The 14,688-nt window shown below is 44.2% G+C and overlaps 1 protein-coding gene across 1 annotated transcript in view; it reads left to right on the top strand.

Moving 5' to 3' along the window:
* The window catches only part of LOC146190480 (cell adhesion molecule Dscam1-like), a 248,871-nt gene that overhangs the window by 221,354 nt on the left and 12,829 nt on the right, over window positions 1-14,688 (top strand). The window contains exons 9-18 of the mRNA XM_084600899.1: window positions 4,359-4,620; window positions 8,383-8,544; window positions 9,362-9,655; window positions 10,254-10,373; window positions 10,786-10,959; window positions 11,725-11,872; window positions 12,323-12,471; window positions 13,093-13,224; window positions 13,760-13,927; window positions 14,480-14,550. Of these exons, the coding sequence (XP_084457025.1) occupies window positions 4,359-4,620; window positions 8,383-8,544; window positions 9,362-9,655; window positions 10,254-10,373; window positions 10,786-10,959; window positions 11,725-11,872; window positions 12,323-12,471; window positions 13,093-13,224; window positions 13,760-13,927; window positions 14,480-14,550 (1,680 nt within the window). The remainder of the gene's footprint in view (window positions 1-4,358; window positions 4,621-8,382; window positions 8,545-9,361; window positions 9,656-10,253; window positions 10,374-10,785; window positions 10,960-11,724; window positions 11,873-12,322; window positions 12,472-13,092; window positions 13,225-13,759; window positions 13,928-14,479; window positions 14,551-14,688) is intronic.

Raw genomic sequence — 14,688 nt, 5'->3', positions numbered from 1 at the left:
TCACGACGAAAAACGCAGCTGAACAGGCAACAAGGCACACAGAAGACAGACACACACCTAGACAAGGGCGATGTAGCGTCGTCCTTGTGTGTGTGTGTGTGTGTGTGTGTGTGTGTGTGTGTGTGTGTGTGTGTGTGTGTGTGTGTGTGTGTGTGTGTGTGTGTGTGTGTGTGTGTGTGTGTGTGTGTGTGTGTGTGTGTGTGTGTGTGTGTGTGTGTGTGTGTGTGTGTGTGTGTGTGTGTGTGTGTGTGTGTGTGTGTGTGTGTGTGTGTGTGTGTGTGTGTGTGTGTGTGTGTGTTCTGTGCATTGTTGCCATTCAGCTGCGTTTTTCATTATGTGTGCAGACCCACTAGCTTAACATTTCACTGTATCATTGTTCCAAGTTCATAAATGCGCTTTCATTCATTACGATACTTTAATTGCTAACTTTCATCAATATTCCCTCAGTAGTCTCACTTAGGTTGCAGCATTACGTTTGTTCAGTTAACCAAATAAGAACATAATGTTGTGGCACTTTTACATTTTTTAAGTTCCTGATATGCTCAACGTGCGAGCGGGGCGCTGAAACAGGACGTAAATACTTGTACAGTGGGATTTTCGTGACATGCTATTTCCATTAGTTAAGATGAGCGCAACACGACCCGCTCTTCAGCTTGACTAAGAATTCTCCTCTGACAAAGCAAGACGAGGATTTACGCGCACATTTATCATACCGGTTGCTTGGTAAGATATTTCTGGCTGCTAAAAACATGCTTTAGATAGAGTACAAATGCGTAAAATAGGCGAAAATAGGGCGAAGACGCAACGTCTGCTCACAGTTAGTCGCACATTACTTCTCGCCTGACACGAACGCCGTCCTAATGCGGAGAGCAGCCGCTTGAGATAGCTAATGCCACGTTTAATGTCCTTCAGGCTTTAAAGATGTTCTTCAGTCTTTCAGGAAGACCTACTAGGCAACACCGTAGTGAACAGCTTTCAGATCTTCCAGCACTGCGCTATACGAGTTAGGCTTCGGAACATCTGAAAGTCGCGCTGTTCAATGCAAGAGTGAGTGTCATCGCATGTCTGCGGAAAACATCGGAGAAGTAGGACACCTTCCATGCCGGTCCATATATGCTGTTTACATGTTTGTGTGACTCTTCCACCGTCTATATAGCGTATCGATAAAAAAAAAAAAAACATTGTAAATGTTCAACTATCCTTGAACCACGTCAAGAGCGTTCTCTGCTGTTGCTTCGATCTAGGCTCAATTCTGGTTTTGGCAAGCCTCTCGGCAACAGGAAAGTATGCCTCCTTGTTGTTCCGTCGTCTCTGCAGCCTGTCTGGCATGGCTTCGGTCTCAGTATTTATAGCGAGAGTGGCTTGTTAAAAGCCACGCCCATGCACATCGCAAGAGTGCGCTGTAGTTTAAAGTCGATAAAGACGATGATGCTTGCTGCACAGCGAGAGCGTTGGTTGTCATTTCACAACAGGCGTCTCCGTCTGCAGTGATAACACACCCCTAATTTAAAACTATCAAAGTAAACCGCCTCATTTTTGCAAAATCGACCAGCCTGTGTTAGTTCTTAAATTAAGGTAATAAAGACAAAAATATCAGTGATAGCATAGTGCTCTAGTGTCTGGGCCAGGGAGGCTGGTCTCCTTGTTCTGACACCGGTTTAAAAACCCAGCCTCAACAATGTCTTTGCACAGCTCTGTTGCGACCGATATCACGTGGTACGCGCATTTGCGGTGCGCATTTGCGGTGCGTCACCACCGAAATCTCGGTTGTTACGGACGGAGGCACGCCGTTTCTCTGGCGACCGCCATTCATTACACATTGAGAAATAATGTGACTTTGACGACCTAGAGCAGTAGAGCTTACGCTCTAACTGCGTTCTGTCTTTTTTTTTTTCAAATAAGTGAGAAAGGACAGATTGTTCGGGCCTCTAAAAAATACTGCCTTTGAAGCGCGTTGTCTTTTTTTCGTTGGTGAAATGACTGTGCATTCGACGTACTATGTCTCTTCATGTTTAGTGACCTGCGTAATTATTTCGTGCCTTCATTGAAGCATCTGTCTTATTACCGCGTTCTTTGCACAAGATGGCGCTAGCTTCAGCAGCGATTTCCAAATTCTGCGCATCAATTATTCAAGCGCAGAAGAAAAGTGTTCTTGGCGATTCTTCTCAAGTATGATTGAGCTTGCGCTGTTCTTCACAATATTTTTAACCAAAATGTCACCCAATACGCTTTGATGAAATTCTCCAACACCTCATCGTTGAGAAAGTGCGTACATAATATTTTATATCGACCCCAGGCCTACAGCCTCTATTTTGTTTAATTTAAATCTACACAAATAGAGGAATTTCACTTGTACAATAAAGCATTCAAATGAATGGTCAAGCCATAAGCTAACTGCTATCGTCTCCCACAACCTCGAAGAATTTCTACCAGTACCATTGTTTTTGAAGTTAAGATCACGTGCAAAAATTTGCAGAAGCTCTGATTATGAAGTTTTCCAACACAGCTTATTTGTTAATCCAGTGGGTCAGCTTGCAGGGTTCTAAAGTACTTTAGAAAAATTTTTGTATGAATGCATGGAACCGATTTCACAGTTCAAACCTAGAGAGATATCCCAGTCAAGAGGCTTTAGAGTTCGTTTGGTTTCGTTTGCGAGGTTTAACGTCACAAAGCGACTCAGGGTATGACAGACGCCGTAGTTGAGGACTTCGGAAATTAGGACCACCTGGGATTCTTGCACTGACATCGCGCAGCCCACGGGCGCCTTGCTTTTCGTCTCCAACGAAAACCGGCCGCCAGGACCGGGATTCGATTCCGCATCCTTGGACACAGTAGTACAGCACCATAACCACTGCGCTACCTCTGCGGTGTACTTGGGGCCCATAGCCTTGAAAATCAGAGTACGTCTTTATGTTAACGCGCTCACACGTGTATTTGTGAAGGAGAGAAGGGGATGCGTACGCTCAAAAGGACATGCTGAGTTATTTTTCCGGCTGCTCATAGTTGCTTTCGTTGAGTGAATACCTTCTAATTAGTACGCTAAATTTATTCTGTGGTTTCATATGCATTTTAATGTCACAAAACATGCAAAACCCTGTCACAAAATAATTGTTTCGATGAGAAAAAAGTGATTGTACACAAAAGCAGCGAGCTTAAGAAGACGCCAGTGGTACACAGCAGTGCATACCGAGCACTGCAGTGCAGCGCATCTCCTACTTCCCCAGCAGTGTGTATTGGGTGGTATTATAATTACGTACCACAAATGACAGAAGCCGTAAATAACGTGCCCGTGTAGATTTGAGCGGCGTTGCTACGACCTTTTGCGGCAGCTCAGTTAGCGGGAGGAGACGGTGTGGCTTGTCCAAATCAAGTCATCGTCACCACTGAAGCCGTAGCATTAACTTCAGGATGTTTTACCTTATGTTCTAGCCACACGGGGACGAGCAATATTTCAAATCAAATCAAATTAAAATTGTTTCCCAGCCATACAAGATGTAGGTGGCACAGACAAAATGCCGAAAAACAATCGGCTTGACAAGGGTCAGTGTCCCTTTCGAAGATTGCATAATAAGTAACGGTTTCTTTTGAAGGAAACGGCCAAAAGGCCTGTGAAAACTGCTTATGATACACGCTTGGAAAGAAGTTAACATAATCACATGAATGGGCTTTCGTTTCGTATAGTCTCCAGGGCCCGCTTGCACGAAACGATCTTAAGACTGTCTTAGCTAAGTCCAGACTTAACTGGAGTCTAAAGGATTAGGCCGCTAGCATGGCCGCTTAAGACTGAAGTCAAGATTGGGCTTCAGTACTGACTTGAATAAGTCGCTTGGGCGATTACGACTCTAGGCCGTCTTAGTTAAGACACAAGGACGCCCGGTAACTAAGTCGAGAAATTAGGAAAATACGGGGATGCGCTGGCCCTGTCCTGGCGGTAAGATGTAAACATTCGCTCAATCTTGCACTGTGTAAAATCCGTGCCATTGCTTTTTGCGACTTAAGATTGTGTTACGAGGAAAAATGCCCCAAGTGGTTGCTGAGGGCGTTCAGGGAAGTCACTCTGGTGAACACGAGCCGAACCGAAGCGTGCGGCTTCTTTAAGTCTGGACCGTTTAAGTCTGGACTTAGCTCCAACTTTATGGTGCAAGCCGGCCCAGGTCTGTGATAATCCGGTTTAATAACGTTCAAATTTCTGGTGCATGGAAAGCGAAAACTGGGAGTTTCTTTGGGAGTTGTCTATCGTTCGTGCACTCGTCTTCTCACTGGATGCATCAATTTTTATTTCCTAAAAAATTATGAAGCAGCGTCGCTGGAGGCAAAAGACACTAAACCACCTTGCATTGCTGCCATGCTTGTAACAGGTTCGCGTGGGTGACTACGTGAGCCGCGACGGCTCTGTGATCAGCTTCGTAAACATCACACGGGTGCGGCCCGAGGACGGCGGCGCGTACCGGTGCGAGGCGTCCAACGAGCACGGGGCGGACGCCCACTCGGGCCGCCTCAACGTGCTGGGCCCACCCGCGGTGCACGCCATGCACAACCGCACCGTGGTTGCCGGCCGTAGGGCGGCGTTACACTGCCCTTACTCTGGATACCCCGTCACCAGGGTGCTATGGCGAAAAGGTGAGGTTCAGGATCAGGTCACGTGAAAATGTGTGTATGCCCTATACATCGTAACAATTTCTTCTTCATTGGAGAGAAAGGTAGAGGGATGGGGTGTGGGTTGTCGTATTCCGGCTATAGGTCGGCCGCGGGGCGGACGCCTGACACGGTCCCTGTGCTGTGGGTGCAATCCGTTGCAATTGTAGCTGGCGCCTCGAGAGTGTCTTCAAACTGTACCTCTTTAAACAATTTGTTGTATTAAAATAAGCAGTTTTCTTTGTGGCTCCCCAGTGTCGAAAGTAGGAAATTAGGAATATATATGCTCTTAATGGGGGAGTACTATACACATACCGTCCTTTAAGAGGAAGCTATTAAAACAGGTAACCTTATCCCGTTTTGAGAGGAAAGACTGCGTGTTTTCGTTCTGTCGCTTTCACAGCACTTACAAGATTTGCAAAACCGCGCAAAAATCTTCATATTGCCATACAGACCTTGGGTTTTAAACACAAGGTTAATGAATTTGGCAGCTCATGATTCTCGTGGAAGGAGCAAAGCTCCCTTAGGAGTAGACAGCAATAAGATTTTCTCACATTTAAAAGTAGATGATGTCACAGTGTTGCATAGTTCGCAAGCTAAAAATATACAAGAATATAGCTATTTCTTCCGTGTAAGTAATCACAGTAATGCCCCTTTTTAGCTGGGTCTTGTCGTCTATTGCTTTGTGTATTTGAGCCCGTTTTTCGTGATCTCATTACAGGACTATTTAGTAGGCGCCAGTTAGGCCTAATTTGACTTCATAACGGAGCGTTTACAGGCCGTACGTCAAATGGCAGTACTGGAAGGAAAGCATGGCATTCAGAATAAAAGCCAGAGTGTCAGGAATCTCTTATACAAACTGGCGTTTTCAAAAGCGAAATTAGAAAAAGGGCTCCCATATCAGTGTTTCCGTGAGGATGTAGAAACTGACATGTTCGGATCCGCGGGTGTGCAGATCTGGGATTTCAGCTTCTTGCTTCTGCTAGTAGAAATTTGAATGAGTAGGTACGCGTATCATTTGTGTGATGTTAGCGACGGAAAAGCCGATCGCATAAATTTAAAACACTGCGACCGAACCCTACTCTACTTCTTGCTTCAGTCAGTTTTTCATGCTTTGAAAGCCTATGCGAGGTGCGCATTATTGTCCTCTGTTCGCATTTGCCGACGGCTACACAGCGTTTCGGCCCGGTAATCGTGCCTGAGTTGAGTTAATGCTGAGTTAGATCCACACGAAACCTCACGCGATGCGAACGCTACGGCGGCAAGCGTCAACAAAAAAATAATGTGTCGCTTGTCTCGTCGCTTCTATGTGCCGAAATCGAAAATTCCGCTCTTCGCTCGGAAGCGCACGCGCGATCAGCCGGGCTCATAGCGTGGATGCTCAAAGTACGTCACTGCCGCTCAGTTCGCACGTTTATTTTTTTTTTAAGTTTTGCATTGGGGCAGTGCTTAGTGAATTGCCGCGCACATTTCGCGCTTTGTACGAACAATGGCGAACGACCAATGATGCAACGAACGTCTTATCTAAACAACAAAAAATCACGTCACTTGTATCAAACATGTTAGCACAGGTTAACCGCTTCAAATTCAATATGGTGTGTTGTACAAAAGCATTTTATTTTGCATGTTGTCGCAAAATCTTGCAATTTTTATGACTGTTGCATTTACAAAATATTTTTCGAGGTACTGTGTCAGCAACACAAAGCGTCGTCGCCGTTTTGAGTTGCTGCCTGTTCCGCGTTGTCGCGAGCATGTATCTTCCCCAGTAAGCGACGGAGCGAACGATAATCGTTTTCGCAGCACAGCCTCGTCGCGTCACCCCCTTTTTCACTCACATGTCGCTCAGTCATCAGAAGTTCTCGGTTAGATACGAAGGCTTGTGAAAACAAAAGGAGCTAAATAGGAGTAGATAGAGCCTTTAGTCTTTGCAGTGTTGCCAGTCACCTCACCCTGTTCTGATTAGGCTGCTGAGCACGCCATGCAAGGAAAATATTATTTAGATGCTAGATTCAATGACGAGAAGGTAATGGTAGCTCTGGCGGCAGAGTTGGATTTTGGATCATCTGGCAGAAAAGTAAGGGAAGTTGCAGATAATATGCGATATAGCGTTGCACTTTAGGGTGATGCAGGAGGAGAACATAATTATTACCTCCGTGTAACGAGACCAGCGAGACACAAAACTTGGTAATTTTGGCTGAAATGAATACAGTATAACCTTTGTAGCAACGCGAAGACTGTCTAGCGACTTTTAACCTCCTGGGTTTTACTGCAGTCCATTCGCTCTTAATGAGTGCGGCTTGGGGATGCCTGTCCAATGCCTGTTCAATGCCCGTTTCGATTTCACTTCCTGTAAGTTCCCAACCAGGCGTCCAGCCATAAGGTGCGCATGCTCTCTCTCACGCACTCTTTGAAACGTTGCAAGCAGAGAATTAGTCTCCCGGAGGAATGAAACCCTCCTTACGACAAGATTTTAAAAAATCGATCTTAATAGGTGACATTTTAGCAAGATCAAATTCTCTTGCCATTGTCCTTTATAAAAAGAAAACAATCTCGCATTCAGTTAAAATCAGTCGCATAGGTCCAACAAAATCCCGGCAAACAAAAACATAAACGAGCAAAAAATGCGAGAATACACGTTGTCGCCTTCACTTTGTGATCAATAGGTCTATTTTTTAGTATTTTCAGAAATATTTAGTTTGTCGTCAAGCAGTCTATCCAAGCCTGTAGTTCGGCTGTACTTTTCAGCAGTTTTTATCTAAAATGATTTTAGGGCAACAAAATATTTTATAATGAAATATGACATTATACTCCACCTATGTAGTATTAAGAAGCACATTATGGCCTCTCGCTGCTCCCGAGTTTTTCTGTAAACCAGGGTTTCTTTTACATTGGTCTTGTCTCATAAGCGATTTTTTCCTTATACCACTTCTCTTATTATATCCGGCTCTATATTTGTAGACAACTATTTCCTTATATGCAAGTTTCTCCTCCGTTGTTTCTCTCACCTGTGCTCCCCGAGAAAAGCGGGTATATCTCTCCCCCGTTTTGTTATCTCTAAACACTGCCAGCTGGCTCTTTTGTGTACTGACCTGCATAATTAGTAAACTCATCTTTTCACTGCGAGGTGGACGGTGCGACAGGTATAGGGGGACAGGGGGACAGAATTCCTATACACGCGTTATTTGTATGGCTTAATTTTGTTTTAATTTCGCACCCCATAAGATGCACTGATGACAAAAACCTTGTTTGTGAAGAAACGTTCTGTCTAGTTTAGAGTGCCTGATTGGATTCCCCGCATTTCCGTGACAGATTTTCTACCTACTGTGCCGATCAGTACTTCCATCTGATGGGAGAAAGAATACGAAATCTTCTACATTTGGAGTGAGAATGGTACTAACTCAGAATTCCTACAAAATCAACCAAAGTGTTCTGAATTCGTAGCAACTAACAGCCCATTAATATTTAAACAAGCGCCGTCGTCCAGTAAATTAGAAAAGCACGCACAATAATTAGGAGCCAATCATGATGGGGCATTCCGTGAGTTGCGCTAATTTAACCACACGAAGCATACTGCTCCCCACCGCCGTCCTGTTGCCAATTTCGCATGTTGCCTCAGTATTTATTCCCATGAAGAAATGATTGATAAATTATCTCCTATGACTGTGTCATCATAAAAGAACTGCAAATATTGCAGTTTTTCAAAAACTTCGACAGCACGTGTCGTTGATTACGGTCTCGATGACACAGACGGCAAGAGCCTGCCGAGCAGCAAGCGCGTGATGTCCTACCAGAACGGATCCCTGGTGCTGGAGACGGTGAGCCGCAAGGACGACGAGGGACGGTACTCCTGCACTGTGCGCAACGAGCACGGGGCGGAGGCCCACAATCATTTGCATCTCCGGGTACTAGGTGAGTACAAAGTGCAACATGACTATACTATATCAGGTTGCGAGTCCCGTGCATCGCATACACCATAAATATTCAGATTTTCTCCCTTCTCACTGTTTTATACAAGCACTTGGATGAAGAAATTACTTCTATGCTATATTTCATTTTCAGTCAGCATGAGAGCCCTGTTCTTAAAGCAAAAATCACGGCTTTCTTAGAAATAGAAAAACCCATTTACCTAAGCTTGTAAAGCTGGCTTTTCCCTTCTTATTCTCTTATGCAGACAGAGCACGCTTTACAGTGAAAGTTTTCGTCTTGCCTGCGTGGTGCGATAGCCGTGAACGTAACGATGGAATATAAATAGAGTCGGTTTAAGGATAGAACACCGCACGTGAAACGGCGTGCAGTGAAGGAAGGGTCAGAAACAAGGAAGGAAAAATTTTATATCTGCTAAGCTAGGCCTAAATATATTTTTTTAATGATCACTCACTGAAAGTTCTTACTCAGCTTCTAGTTTTCAGATTCCACCTTAAAGATCACGCCTATATTTTGACAAGTTACCGAAGACCATAAATAGAAGCTAGCGCTGCGTTCAAAACTTTGAATAAAAAGCAAGCCAAGCACCAAATGTAGATTATGTAGCATTCGTCTTAATGTTTTTATATATTTTTTTTTTTGGCCTTTAAAACGTGACCCCTTTTTACTTTACTGGAGTTTGTTCCCAATTCCTTTCTACTTTCGTTCAGCGTCCGCTCTTTATGAAAAATAAGAAAAAAGCCTCACTTTAAATCATTTTACTTCTCTTCATCTTAAACTCTTCACCTTGTTGCGCGCGCAGTTCCTCCATCGATCACGCCCTTCTCGTTTCCCGAGAAGCCCCAGCTGGGTTCTCGTGCCAGTGTCACGTGCAGCGTGCCCGAGGGGGATCCTCCAATTCGGCTATCGTGGCTGCGTGACGGCGTGCCTTTGGACTCGGCCCCCGGCCGCGACGGAGTTTCTTTCGGCCACGTGGACGACTTCATCTCCACGCTAGTATTCAAGTCGCTGCGAGAAGAGCACACGGCCGTGTACACCTGCCTGGCGTCCAATGAGGCCGCAGCGGTCAACTACTCGGCGCCGCTGGTCGTCTACGGTCAGTTGCAAGGCGTAGCTCATTGTTGCTCTTGAAGGGTTGAGCCTTCCCACTGTCTAACCAAATAGCATGCACTGACAACAGCTGTGATAAGCAGCAGTGAAGAAATGCAGTTATTGGGAATACAGCTAGCTGCACTGTTTTCACAGCGCCATGTGGAACAGGTACGAAATAAAATATTCCAACCGGCCTGGCTATGTATAGTAGAAGCTAAATATTAGAATACTTTATATGCTCATTTTTGTTCAGTAATGATTTGCCATCATTACTGAATAAATTCTACTGCTCTGCGCTTATATACACGAATTCTTAAATGAGCAATAAGACGATGTGCCAAGTACACTCATCATATGTTCTAGCCTTACAAATAAATACAAGCCATTAGTTCTCGAGAATAGTGCCCAATTACGTGGTTAGAACCATGTTCAGTTAGAAATTACAGAATCCTATTATTCTGCAGCTACAAACACTATATTAAATGGTGATCTATATTTGCCGATACTGAAGCCGACATCATTCTAGCAACTTCTGCACAATCCATCATAAGTGCACACGAGCGTTTATTCGTCGAATCGTCCTCGCTTTGCTTCCTTTCCAGCTCCACCAAGATGGCGGCTAGAGCCTGCCGACGCGACCGTTACTACTGGTGAACGTGTTGTTCTTGATTGCCAAGCGGATGGCACTCCGGAACCAAGGGTTCGTTGGAAGAAGTCGGCAGGTTTGAAGGTTTTTTCTTTTGCCGTATTTTTCGCAATATGTTCTGAAAATGAAAGCATGTCAGTAATTATGGTTTTTGGGTTTTATAATTTATTTCTTCCCCAGAGCTTCCATTCAAATTCTTTGTACTAATATTTTGAAATTCTTCTGCTTTATTTTTCGACGGGTGTTGTGAATGAAAAGAAATTGGTGGTTCTCGCATAACTCCGTCTCACCGCAGGTAATGGTTGACAAAACATTTTAATCAAAAATATATACTGCATTTGTCGACTGCTACAAAGAAGTGCGGTTATTTATTGCCTGCTGGACATACAGACAATGGTTCGGGATCAATAAGTTTGCCTAAATTTTTACAAATGAAATTATCTTCCTTTTCGCAGTTCAGAAAATCAATATTCACGTGTCTTTTCTAGGTATTCAAAGCTCCGAGTTCCGCACAGTAATCAGTAGTTCTCGGATGCAAGCCCTGGTGAATGGGTCACTGGTAATCCAAGAGGTGGAGACATCTGACGCAGGAGGATACATGTGCGAGGCCTCCAATGGCGTCGGGCTCCCCCTCTACACCGTCGTGCAAGTCAACGTGCACGGTGAGCAGCACTGCTTTGTGCAGTGCACCAAACACCACTGTGCACATGAGATCCGTACGGTTTGGTTTGGTTTAATTTGGTGAGGTTTAACGTCCCAAAGCGACTCAGGCTATGACAGACGCCGTATTGGAGGACTCCAGAATTTTGACAACCCGCGGTTCTTTGACGGGCACTGACATCGTTCGGCAAACGGGCGCCTTGCTTTTCGCCTCCATTGAAAAGCGGCCGCCGAGGCCGGGATTTGATTCAACATCCTTGAGCATAGTAGTCGAGGGCCACAGCCACTGCGCCGCCTCGGCGGGGCCAGGAGATCTATACGTGTGGCTTAGAATTAATAAAGCATGTTAAACAATAGCGATTCTCTGACAGTAGAGATTGTGTGGAAGCTGTGAAATTTGAAATGTGGTCACACATATTATGTTGAAATGTGTGATGTGAAATGTGAAATGTGATGTGAAATGTGGTCACACATATAAAAAAAAGGGTTACAAAATTCGCTGTCTAAACTCTAATAAGCAGATTATGAAATTCACTCGCAGTTGTTTTGCCAGCAATGTTGCGGAGTGCAAATTGCCTTCTTTACTCCAGCTGTAGTACAGCCTCAGTGCTATCTGGGTAAGCAGGCCAGTGCTTTAAAACAACAGACTGTCATTACTCCTTTTGCGTCAAAACATAGATTCCTATTGATAGAAACAGTCATAAATTCTAGTTATGAAGTGGCGTTATTTAAAATAAAAAAGCTCTTCTGTTCTTCGTTCCCGCCAGCTCCTGCGAAAGTACGGCAGCGCTTTATGTCCCACATGGCCGGAAAAGGACAGATGGTGAAGCTGCGGTGTGAAGCAATAGGAGACGAGCCAATCAGTTTCTTCTGGTCCAAGGACAACAAGCCTATCAAAGCTTTCTCTAATCCTAGGTAAGAGTTCTCTGCGCTTGATAGTATTGCTGCTCTCTCACCGTGGGGTGAGCTATAGATATTTATGCAAATTCACATGAAACCACATGAAGCCAATGAACTTATCCTCAGTTGTGAATATTTTCAGTGCCACGGTTTGTGTCACAGTGTGATAAATACCATCAACTATTTCCTTTTATCTCGTCCCTATGCTACACACGTGATGCACCACTTGCTTCGATTTCGGCAGATTAACATTTCCGCGAGTATTCTAAGAAGATTTGACATGTCAAACCCGCCCCAACTAGCCCGATCCTCCACCTTTCCAAGAAGAAAAACGACGACAACGAATTATATTGACTAACTGTAACAAAACGCTGTCTCTGCCCTCTTGTCAAAGGCTGCAGGCTTTCGTGAAGCACCAGGGTCTCGCTGCTCTAGTCGCGCGCATTGCTTTGCTCCCATGTACAGGTACAGCATCAGGGATCACTCTCGTGAGGAGTCTCCCTGGTCGGAGCTGATGATTCTTCTTGCAGAGAAGAACGACACCGGGACGGTCAAGTGCGAAGTCTCCAATGCCTATGGCCATGACGAACAGGTCACGCACCTCTCCATACAAGGTAGGCGTTATTAGTATTAATTTACATATAATTTTAACTAGTAAATTAGTAGCAGCGTGTATTGCGCTGATAACAAGGTTGCTCAAACCAACATGACCTTACGCCTGTGCCGAAGCCCGGCTTGGGTGAATTGTTGAAAGCAACAAAATCCACAGTAGGTCGTCGAAAAAGGTCAGCGCGTATAGTTCACGTCAAAAATGAGCTTTTTCTACTTGCTTTTTTTTCTGTACCATACCCGCTACCATCAGTGCCTAATGTGCTTGATTAGCTCGTTCTATGAATATTCACTAATGATGGCAAACTTCATATAATGTATGGCCCATATGTAAATTCGGGAAGAACAAGTTTTTGAAAGTAAGAAAGGGTCTGTCTATTGCTTATCTTCTTCACACACGATCGTGGCCTGTAAAACTTGTCCAAGGCTAGTGTAATATAGGAGCTAAGGTTTCGGTAGCTGTCGACGCTTCTCATTCCATGCTTTCCTGTAGTTTGGATCGCTGCTTTATTTTTGCTTTATATTTATTGCTTAGCCTGTGCAAAAACAGCCCTGAATTCATACGCTATAATTTGCACCTTGTGAGCGTAGTTTCATGCAATCGTATTCGTATTTTTTTATTCAAGACAGGCCCGATGAACCTCCCAGGCCAGAAGCGCTGAATGTGCTGAGCCGTTCTGTCACCATCCTCTGGAAGAGTCCGAGCGACGGCAACTCCCCCATCACGAAGTACATCGTGCAGTACAAGAGGAGCATAGGTATTTTCTTTGTTGAATAATGCGTATCAGAAGTAGTTGCAGTTGAAACAATGTTGAGCGGTTCACTGCATTCAATATTTGGTCCCGTTCAAAACATCTTATTTATCTCCCCAGTTTTAAAAGCGCCATTCAAGACGTTTTTGCGCAAAAACGTTTCGCTTAAAAAAGATTCGTGCTTAGATCTTTCTAATTTCTACCGGGGAAAATATAGATATTTTTCAAATAATTTAAAGCTAATATAAAAATGCGTCGAACAAATAGAGGAATATTTTAATGCAAAAAGAAAAATTAAACATAGGAGTGCGCCGAGCAAATTGGCACAAATAAAACAAGGCTCTTAAAATGATTAAATAGATTACATAAGCTACCAGGTAGCAGTATGATATACATTACTACTCCACGAAATGAGCATACTTTACGCTAATAACCACTGAGAGTCAGTAACTGTTCTCAATATCGGGTCATTTCAGTGCCCATAATGACATCAAAAACAACAGTATTCCTGCGACGTTTGCCATGATCCCCAAATGCGCAGAGTCCTGGGAGAAACAGCTGAGCGAGATGGTAGCCGAGGCGGACCAGAGCCAGGTGACGGTGCAGGACCTGCACCCGCTAACGGAATACAACTTTCGTGTGCTTGCCGAGAATGCCATAGGAATCGGGCCACCCAGCGACGCACTCACTGTCATCACTGACGGCGAAGGTGAGAGCAGTCGTGCACGGTTGTGGTGATCTGTTGTATGGTTTGACTGGCCGCACCTCGGTGTTCCTTAATTGTCGCTCAGTCCTACGGCCTAAGGACTACGAATACCAGATTTCTAGTAACTTTGGATTTCTCCTTTGCGTCCCATTGTTATTATAGTTTGCACATTACACAGTTGACAGTGATGCACAAACCTGTCATTCCTTTACTTCCTTTATATATATATATATATATATTGGGAAAGAAGAATAAAAATGCACAGATGCCCATTTTATTGCCTATTTAGGTGAGATTAAACTATTCTAGACTTTGCGATGAGGTGAAAATTAGGCGAGCTTCAGAGCTATTCAGGTAGTTACGCCATTAATACAGAATGTGAATATAATCATCACTGGCCTAGCCAGAAAATACAGAATTCTTTCTTTGTTGTCTCGTAAGAGTTCTAGTTTTAAGACAATTTTTAACTACTTTCGTCCTCTTTCCAAAGGTAACAGCGAAAATCGTTCAATAGTCATGCAGGTATGCAAATCATTATTATTGCGGCACATGCAGTTCCTGCGACTCCACCCCAGAGCGTCAAGGTGATGGCTATCAGCTCAACAAAAGTGGAAGTATCATGGAAGGTGAGACCATCACGAGCGGCATAATGATTTTTTGAGAGGACAACAGTCATATTACTGTCGTACAACTCGTGGCTAATACATTCAAGGGGTCGTTTTGCTGCTTCTAAATAGTGCTTTTCTATTTTTTTGTTAATTAAA

The sequence above is a fragment of the Amblyomma maculatum genome, chromosome 4, assembly GCF_055883805.1.
Source record: "Amblyomma maculatum isolate TAMU_Amacu chromosome 4, ASM5588380v1, whole genome shotgun sequence".
In the NCBI taxonomy this organism is placed as follows: domain Eukaryota; kingdom Metazoa; phylum Arthropoda; class Arachnida; order Ixodida; family Ixodidae; genus Amblyomma; species Amblyomma maculatum.
This window is presented reverse-complemented; position numbering and strand designations above follow the sequence as displayed.